The sequence below is a fragment of the Sylvia atricapilla genome, chromosome 2 (genome assembly GCF_009819655.1).
Source record: "Sylvia atricapilla isolate bSylAtr1 chromosome 2, bSylAtr1.pri, whole genome shotgun sequence".
NCBI classification, from domain to species: Eukaryota; Metazoa; Chordata; class Aves; order Passeriformes; family Sylviidae; genus Sylvia; species Sylvia atricapilla.
In genome coordinates, this window is record NC_089141.1 from 76,187,175 (window position 1) to 76,197,067 (window position 9,893).

A 9,893-nucleotide genomic window follows, 5' to 3' on the forward strand; every position below is an offset into this window, starting at 1 on the left:
ACAACAATATGAAGACAATGTTTAAAGGCTTCCAGAGTGACAGCACCATGCACTGTACTAATAATATAATATCTCTATGAACTATACATATATTTATATATTATCAGCACCAACACACCGCACGGACGACATGCAGGAAGAGTCTGTTTCACATTACATCGTTCATTCAAGTAAGCTGAAAAATATAATGATTTTTTTTTTTTGTACAAACCACATCATCATAAACAACAATCTATCACCAAAATTAATAAGATAATTCTTTGGTGTGCTCTGTACTGTTCCAAGGGAGTAAAAAAAAAAAAAAAAAAGGAAAAAAAAAAAAGAAAAGAAAAAAAAAAAGGGTGATGTCAGAAAATAAATTAATTTGACTGTACAAAATAATCGCGTTCACATTCACATTATTAACAATGACAAGACGACATCCACCATTCACGGCACACAAAACACATTTCCACAAGCCCTGGGGGAGGGGAGAGAGGCTGCCGCTTCTTCTCTCAGGGTCTCTGAGGAGGAATTAGTGCTCTTTACTTCATTTGCACCCCGCTCCTGACTCAAGGGCTCTAGGCCGGGGTGTCCCCTGTGCCCTGCAGCCCCTCGGTTGGTGGAGGGTTTGGGGAGGTTGGCACCCCGATCCCAGCCTGTGTCCCCACCCCTGGCTTCCTTCCCAGCAGCTCTGGTCCCCACCTCCCAGGTGACTCTGCCAGGCCACTTCAGGAGGGTGGTGAAAAGCATGCATGCATCAGCTCGGTTGGAGAGATGAAATAATATACATAAAAATAATAATAAAAAGATAATCCCTCTATGCCTGCCCCCTACTCCGGGACTCGTCAGGCCCAGGGGGCTGCTCCCCCTCCCACCCCCCAGGGGGCTGAAGGGAGCATGAGGCAAAATCTTCGTCTGAGAGACAAACTTTTAAAAAAGAAATCATAATCAGATTAATAATTACACCAACCCCAAGAAAAGGAAAATTCGCGGAGTTTTCGTGGGGGTTTTTTAGGGAAAAAAATCCAAAATGTATCACAGTATCACAGTTGTCAAATAGCAGCGTGTTTCTTTTATTCTCTGGCTACGTTTTAGGAGCCATACAAGTACAAACCGTGGAGGAGTGAAAAAGGAGTCCTGCATCTTTTGTCTTTCCTTTCAAAAATCGTTTGCACAATGTTACGGCTAAGGGTGAAAGAAAGGCTGGAGAGAAAATGCCGGGTGCAGGTGGGACCCCCCGACTTGGGAGAGAAACCATCAATTACAAAGGAGCTGAACTGCAAGAGGGGTGGGGAAATGTATTTTTTAAATTTTATTTTAAGGGATGAGCAACCTGTCCTTGAGTGGCCAGAGCTTCAGCAGGTGCTGCTTTACAGACAGGAGGCTGCTGCTGACCTGGGGCTTTACCCAGGCCAAAGAGGAGGCGCTGGGGTGGCAGCTAAGGTAGTTAAGAGCCATTCCAGAGATGGACTGGGTTCTGCCTGTTCACGGCCTTTGCCAGCTAACTCTTGTTGAGAGCAATGGGCACAGGCAGAGTGGAAGATGGGCATCTCCCTTGGCACCATCCCCCTGCAAAATTGTGCGGCTCGAGTGACTGGGACAGCCCAGCCTGGCGTTATTAATGCTTTGATTTACCAAAGAGAAAAAAAAAAAAAAAAAAAGAAAAAAAGAAAAAAAAAAAAGGTCCGAGTCTCTTTAATTAAATTAGTTACCGTACAAACACCATAGGGTTTCGTACATGGAATAAATAGCGCGAGTCAAACCTGATGGCACTTCCACGGCAGCCCCCCGTGCCAGGTGGCTGCCGCTGTGGCCCGGGCCAGTGCGGTGGGGCCGGGGCCACCGGCAGCTTGGCACAGCTCGGCACGGCCCTAGGGAGCAGTTCTGCCTCCCGAGGTCCTGTGGGGCTCGTCCTCCTCGGATTCCGGGGAGGTGTCGCGGCTGGAGGGGGTGCGGGGCCGGCGGGGAGCGCCCCCGGCCTGGCAGACGTACCACTCACTGAGGTTGGTGACCGGCGGGGACAGGGCGGCGGCGCGCCCGCGGGGCGGCTCGGCGGCCGGCTCGGCCTCGGGGGGCAGCGGGCCGTCGGGGGGCCCCGCCGCCGCGTAGCCCTGGGAGCCCGGCGGCGGGGAGGGCGGCGGGGACTTGCAGTGGATCTTCATGTGCTTCCGCAGGGAGCTGGGGTGGGTGTAGGACTTGTCGCAGCCGCGGATCTTGCAGTAGTAGGGCTTGTCCGAGGTGTGGACGTGGGAATGCTTCTTGCGGTCGCTGCTGTTGGCGAACTTCCTCTCGCAGCCGTCGAACTCGCACTTGAAGGGCTTCTCCCCTGCGGGGACACAGCAACGGCACCGTTACCGGCGGGAGGGGGCCCGGCCCTGCCCGCAGCCCGCCCGCCGCACCGCAGCCCTTCCGCAGCGCGGCCTCGGGGGGCGAGCGGCAGGGCTAAACCTTCCCCTTCCCTCCTTTTCCTCCGCTTTCCCTTTTTCCCTCCCCCTTCGCGACAGTCGTGACATGCCCTAGGTTTCCGACTTTTTCCCCGCGTTTTGCCGCCTGTCACAAGTTGCCGGCAGTCCTCGGGCCCGGAGTCCCGGGCTGGCGGCAGCAGGGCCCCCCCGGCCTTGTTTGCCCTCTGCGGCGCTCCCCTCGCACACGAGAAACCTTCATTACCGCTCTAATGACCGAGCCCAAACAAAACCTCTCAATGCCTTTGCCTGCGAGGGCTGGCGTTCGCCGGCAGCCTGGCTCGCCTGGCACATCTCCTGCGTAATCCTTTCCCAATGGGCACTGCGCTGGGGGAGTAATTAGTCTGGAGGAAATTAAAGTAACACCTGTTTAAGCATCCCGACAACAAAGAGGGAGCACCCCGCAGCCCGAACTACGAACCTGCAAGTCGTGGGGACCAACCCAGACACCGGAGACAAGGGCAGCAGACTGCTGTTACCGTAGCTGGTTACCCCGGGCAAATTTGGGTATAAACGTGTGCGGATGATCTACTTTTAAGAGTTTCAACGCATCGCTTAACAGTTAAGGGGGTTGTGAAAATCAGCCCGGGGCGGTTAGCCTGGCGTACCTCTCTCACCCACGCTCGTCTCCCGCAGCATGCCCTGGAACACGTATGTTCTGGTACTTATAGCTGTGTCCTTCCCCACAGTTCCCGAACCGACCCTTCCTCATAGTTCCCGAATAGGGCTGGGTAAATGCCTATTGCTGGCACAACAGATGAAAAAGAAAAAAGTGCCAGATCCCTGCACCGAAGCTTCTTACAGCAAGTTTTTTCTCGCACTGCCATGCTACACATGAGTCCAGCACAGACAGACCTGCACTGATAATCTTTGGCATGAGTATTGTGACTCTTGATTCGGTTTAGACATGGCTGATGCGTATTTTCAGATGTGTTTTGCTCTGAGGGCTCAGAAATAACAACCCAGTAGCTCTCTCAGTGGACATTTTCTCCCTACCACCAAGCGATTTTTACTGCTCCCCCTGTTTGTAAGATAGTATCACATTTATTATTCATCAAAATAATAATGGAAATAAGAAAACTATTTTTATTTTTAGAAGCAATTTCTTGGCTGTTACTATAGAAACATACACCTCCACAGCCTATTTATGCTCAATTTGTTCAATTCAAATCGGCTCACCTACCACCAAAGTGGTAACACTAGAAAGTGCAGAGTTTATTTTGAAAAAAAAAAGAAAAAGGGAGAAAAAAAATTAAAATTAAAATTGTGCCTTGTGAGTTTTAAGTGCATGAAAACCTCTGCACACCCCCGAGACAAGTCTCCAGTCACTTTGTCTGTTCATTAATTACTAGTACTTCTTCTGGGAAAACAAAGCAGATCTATTGGAGGTTTTGGGCAGTTTCTATCTGTGTTACCCCAAGAATGGAGCCTCACACATTCTGCTGCTGGCTCACAGAGCCCGAAGTGCAGCCCCCTGAGAAATGCTCCAATCAGCTGGACTAAACAGCATCCACTCTGTCAGGGTTGTAGGGAAGTGTCCTTCCACTTGGGTTCATGCGTGGGCACCCTCGCCAGATTCCAGATCACGACAATCAAACTCCCCGTAAGTCCAGGACTGGGGAAGGTCCCGGTGTGTCCCCGTTACGCTGACGAGGTCATCACGTCAGAGTTTAACCATTTGTAGGTGGTTTCAACCCACGGAAGGGGGCGAGATGCCGGGCGCCATCCCCTAAATCCTCTTGAAAATAGCAGTGCCAGTGGCTGGGAAGAGCACAGATGGGGCTTGGGGTCACTTTTTTTGGAGGGTCTGGGAATCGCTGGAAGGAAGCCTGACCATCCTGAGCATCGTCTTTGGCGAGGGGATAGCAAAATTGCAGGAGGGATGAGGTCCCCATTCCTGCTAGAATGCACTGGCATCTGGGAACAGTGATTTGTCCCCAAAATGGGGCAGTAGCTGCCGAGGGTGGTATGCAGCCCCCGGGGTGATGCTTTTGATGGAAAGGAAAAAAAAAAAAACAAAACCCAAAAAACAAACAAACAAACGAAAAAAAAAAAAAAAAAAAAAAAAAACAGGGGGAAAAAAAAGGAAAGAAAGAAAAAAAAATTACTCAAACAACAACCCCCTCCTGAATTACTGAAATACTCTTCCTCCTGCAGGATTACCAGAAACATGGAAAATCGCTTAATGATACGATTATGGTGTTATTATTTTCCCCCGCCTCGGGCGCCAAATGCCCATAATAAACAAATAGTTTGTAAACCTCTCCTGCTCCCCGGCTGCACATGACTAAGTTAAAGCTGAGGAGGCAAAATGACAGTACTTAATCTGATAGGAGCGGGCAGAAAGTTTGGGATCCCTTATCCACTCGAGGGCGTGGGGGGAAATACGTTGGGAAAGACTTCTGTCCCCTTTGCCCTCCCATGGGCCGAGCTGTCATTCGAGGGGCGCTATTGCCCCCCACCCCGAGAGCTGCTTTGGTGCATCGAGCGCTTATGCGTGGATAGAGCCCTTACCTGTGGGCTCACGCACAGACACCCTCCCGGGGTAGCCCCAAGCTGAAAACTTCTCCAAATTTCTCTTGCAAGAAGCCGCGTCCCACGCATTGCCTCGAGGCAATGCTCGACTTCATCTAAGAGCTGCAAACCGTGCCTGATAGGAATTCGGGTTTTGGTGGAGGGCTCTTTTTACCGCTGAATCTCTCCGCCTCCCATCAAGCCTCTCCCAGACTCCTTCTCGCCTGTCCCTTGGAGCTGAGATGGGGAAGGAGTTGGGGAGCCCAGAAAAGTCCGCGGTGCGGTTTCGTTTTTCAAATCAAGGCAGGTGGAGAAGGCTATAGATGACAAAACCGCGGGTCTCTAGCTAACTCATTCCACGGGGTAATTAATACAACAACAACAACAACAACAAGGAAAAGTGTCAGACCGTACGGCCCTCCTCTCCCCCGGAGAAATCTGCTCCCCACACACCATCCCCGGCTCTGGGTGTACAGCACTGGGCACCCTCAGGGCTCCGCTGCTACATATGGGCTCATGCCTGACATATTCTGGAGATAAAAATCTATAATCCTTTCAGCCATGGGCCATTTGGTTTTACATCGGAACAACACGTTGTACGGTCGCCGCTTTTCTCTTCCCGAGCAGCAAACAATAAATCAAGAAAGCAATTACGGCAGCTCCACTTCCTTAAGTATCCTCCAAGGAATAATATTTGTCTGCCACTATAAATCCCGGCTTCATTCGTTTTCGGCAGAGTTTTACACCCAGATGGAAATGCGTATTTCGGGAGTAGAGAGGAATGAGGAGAAAGTGGGGGAAAAAACCCAAACCAAACAAAAAAACTCCCACCAAAACCACATCCAGAAAAAAGAAATACTAAAGGTCTGAAACACACCCCCAAGCCCTTCCAGAGGCCCCTGCCTGTCCCCCAAGGCATTCTCCGGGGGTACTGCTCCCTCCTCCCGTACCCCGCCGAGCGGTCGGGGCGGCTTTGAAGTTTGCTTCTCAGATCCACAAAGGGAGGGAAGCGTCCTCCGGTGACAGCCTTCCCCCGCCTCGCTCCCCGCTCCCCGAGTACTGCCGCGGGCGGGAGCAGCCCAGGCAGCACCAGAAGCCTCGGGATTTCTACCCAGTCCGGCAGCACAGCGGCACGGGCAGCCCCGGCAGCGCCCTCAGCATCCCCGGTAGTTCCGCGATATCGGCAGCCCAGGCCGGGGGGTACACCGGGCAGCAGCGTCGGTCCCGCTAGTAGGGACAGTCCCGGAACGGGGGTAGCCCCGGGAGCGCCGGTCACAGCGGCAGCCCGGTAGTCGCGGTAGTCGCGGCAGACCCGAGCACCGCCACCGCCGCCCGCAGCGCAGGGGAACTGCGCCCCCAAGAGCCCCCGCGGCCCCATCTCCGTCGGGCCAAGCGTCACCCGCCCGGCTCCGTCCCCGCCGATAGAAGCGGCAGGAAGAGCAGAACCGCCGTCCTTCGGCATGACGGGGGAAAGTGGCAAAGCGCAGCGCTTCGCAGACGCGGGGTGACCCCCCCAGGGTGCCCCGGCCAAGGGCGGCGGGAGCAGGGACGGGCGAGCGCTCATCCTCTCCTCGCTCTTCCGCACGGGCTGCTGCTCATCTTCCCCCGGCTCTGCGTTATTTATTAATCGGTGTATTTATCCGGTGGTGCCGGGATGTGGGGAGGTGGGTAGCGGAGGGGGTGGGGGTGGGGAGGGAGCTGCCCAAGGTGAAGGGGGGGCTGAAGGGGGGGGACGGGACACGTGTGTGCAGGGCAGAGGGGCCGGGTGCGTGTACGTAGCTGTGTGTGCGTGGCCCGTGTGCTGCCGAATTACTTATTCATGAAAAAGTCACATGTCCGGCGGTGCGTAGGAGAGGACGAAAAGAAGAGGAAAGGGGAGAGGAAAAAAAAAAAAAAAAAAAAAAAAAAGGAAGGAAAGCCTTGCGGGGGGAGGTGGGGGGCCGAGAACAACCCACCTGTATGAGTCCGCTTGTGGATCTTGAGGTTTTCGGAGCGAGCGAAGACCTTCCCGCAGCCGGGGAAGGGGCAGGGGAAGGGTTTCTCTCCCGTGTGTACTCGGATGTGGTTGATGAGTTTGTATTTCGCTTTGAAGGGCTTGCCTTCGCGGGGACACTCCTCCCAGTAGCACACGTGGCTGCTCTGCTCGGGCCCACCGACGTGCTCCACGGTGACATGGCTCACCAGCTCCTGCATCGTGCTGAAAGTTTTGGAGCAAGGCTTCCTACCGCCCGGTGGCGGCGGCGGAGGTGGAGGAGGCGGCTCCCGGTCGATCCACTTGCAGATCAGCTCTTGCTTGATGGGCTGTCGCATGTATCGCAGGAAGGCCCCAGCCGCCGCCGCCGCCGCGGCCCCGACGTGGGCATGGTGGTGGTGGTGGTGATGGTGGTGGTGGTGGTGCGGGTGCCCGTGGCCGGCCGCCGCCAGGCTGAGGTTGACAGAGCCGTAGCCTTGCAACGCCGAGGAGGAGGAGGCGGCGGCGGCGGCCGCCCCGTAGTTCGCCTCGGCGCGCCCGTAGAGCTCCCCGGCGGCGGCCGCCAGCCCCAGGCGCATCTGCCCGTTGAGTGGCGGGTGGCGGCCGGCGGGCGCGCCCTGCTCGCCCGGCGGCGGCGGCGGGAAGGCGGCGTGCGCCCCGTCGGTCGCGCCGTAGGTGCCGGCGGCCGAGATGAAGACGCCGTGCGGTGGCGGGTGCGGAAGGTGGGGGGAGCCGGCGGGCGGGTGCTGCTCGCCCAGCGCCCCGTGCACGGCGGCGGCGGCGGCGGGCAGCTCCCGCCGCAGGAGGAAGTCCCGGCCCGCGGCCCCCCCCGACGGGTATCCCGGGAGGGCGGCTGCGGGCGGCGCGTAGGCGGCGGCGGTGGTGGCTGCGGCGGCGGTAGCGGCGGCGGCGGCCGTGGTGGTGGCGGCGGGCGCGGCGAAGGCGGCGGCGGTGAGCGCCTCGGGCGTGAGCTTGAGGGCGGCGGGCTGCGCCATGTGCTCGGGTCCGAGCGGCGTGAGGGCGCCGCCGGGGTCGCCGCCCGCGTCCCCGGGGTGGAGGTGGGCCGCGTGGTGGGGGTGGACGTGGTGGTTCCCCAGCCCCGGGAAGCCTGTCATGTTCTGGTGAGGATGGGGCTGAGCCGCTGCCAAATCCGCTAATCTCAGTGTCGGGTTCCTCTTGCTCAAAGGGGGCTCCATAACGACACAGCCAAGCCCATCTACGCTCGCTGTTGTTATTTTTTTCCCTTTACCCGCCTTCAAAAACATGTATATATTAAGCGGCTCTTTAACTTCTTTTGTCTGCGCTCCGAGCCCCGCGCATCCCTGGCCCCGCTCTGCCCGCCCGCGATTGGCAGAGCCCTCACCACACTTCGGCGGCGCGCTGGGGAATACGGCTCGGACACCGCGCCGGAGGGATTGGACGGATGGCGATGATTGGCAGCGGCCGGGGCCCCGCGATTGGCTCCCTTTCAGGCCGCCGGCGCAGCGGGGATCCGCCCCCGCCGCCCCCCCGGGCCCCCCCGCGCCGCCCCCCGAAGTTGCACTTGCAAAACTTCGCGCGGGGCCCGACGGGGCGCACCCGGCGCCTCCCCCGCCGCCCCCCGCCGGCAGCCCCGGGCAGCAGCTGCCTCTGCGCCCCGGGCGCCGGACGGGGCGCCCTGCTCAGGTGCTCCGCCGTGTTTACGTTCGCGGGGCCGGGGGGTTTCTCTCCTCGCCTGGCGGCGGCCCACGCGCACGGCCGCTGCCCGGCTCTGCGCTCAGCTTCCTTCCCGTTTTCCTTTTTTTGGAGGGCCGCGTTCATTCATGGATGAGGCGGGAAAGCACGTCCTCACGCAACAATGTGCGCAACCCCACACCCACGCGAGGCCGAGGCTGTGTGTACTCGTGCCCAAGGCGCCGCTAGGGGAAGGCGGCCAAAGTTTCCCTAAAACGAAGACGGCGGGGGCTGGGATTCCTTTCTTTTAGAAAATAAACGAGTGAGCGGGGCGAGGAGGAGGAGGGGGGCAAGTGGCACATGTTAGAGCGAAGTTTTGGGAACCTGCGCTCGCTGCCGCTTTGGAGCTTCCTCGTCCCGCGGCGGCTTCCCGGGGCATCCCGTGGGGACAGCCACCCCACGCCCCTCGGCGGTGCGCCAGCCGTAGCCCAGGCAGCTGCATCCACTTCAGCAGCGGCGAAATAGAGATGAAACCCCTGCAGTGGTACCGGCCCCGAGCATAAATGCTCCTCGACTCTTCAGGATGTCGGAACGGGAGGGGGGAGGTAGGTTGGGAAATGGGTGAGTCTCCGGCTGGTGGGTGTCCGCCCCGAGCTGCTATATGAAAAGGCAGGAGAAGTGGGAGACGTCCTAAAAGAGGGCAGAGGTAGAGGACGGGCGGGGACAGCGATGGGACCGCCCCTGGGGTCCGGGGTGTGCTGATCCTCGAAAGTGAAGCTCTTTGTGGAGCGCCGAAACTGGCCCGTCGGCACAAAGGATGCTGCCCTTTGAGGGGGTTGACTGGGCAAGGCCGGGATTTCCCTGCGAGCCAAAAGGGGAAAAGAGCATTATCGTGACTTTTCTGTGGGAGGAGAAGTAGCTTTTATTGATATGTCATCTGCTTTCTTTAGGCTGTTGGTCACCCCTGGAATGCCTTGAGCTCCCGCGCTCCTGGAAAGTGCAGGGGAGCTGGCTGCCCTTCCCAGCCCTCGGGGCAGCCAGGGACTCTTCTCCGCCTGTCCAGGAGATGAAACGGGGCGGGGGACGCCAGTGGATCCACACGCACCGGCTCTCCCCGGCCACCTAATCCCCCTGACGAAACTGTATCTGCGCGTCTTGGCCGCTTCCCTGTGCCAAGCCGCGTTCAAAGGAAGCCCCGTGCTGGTCCGGCATTTCCTGGGCCAGGCTCCAGGCTCCCCCTCCTCCGCCTCTCCCGCCGCTACTCGCGGGGGGAATGCTAGCAAGATTTGGCCCACGGCTGCCAAAAGGGG

At 57.8% G+C, this 9,893-nt stretch overlaps 1 protein-coding gene across 1 annotated transcript; it reads right to left on the reverse strand.

Moving 5' to 3' along the window:
• Positions 1-1,824: 1,824 nt before the first annotated feature.
• ZIC5 (Zic family member 5) lies at positions 1,825-8,195 on the reverse strand. Its single transcript, XM_066339772.1, is given in 4 exon segments — positions 1,825-2,308; positions 6,914-7,796; positions 7,799-7,862; positions 7,864-8,195. Coding segments are annotated over 4 exon segments (1,734 nt in total). The 3' UTR covers positions 1,825-1,853.
• Positions 8,196-9,893: the final 1,698 nt, after the last annotated feature.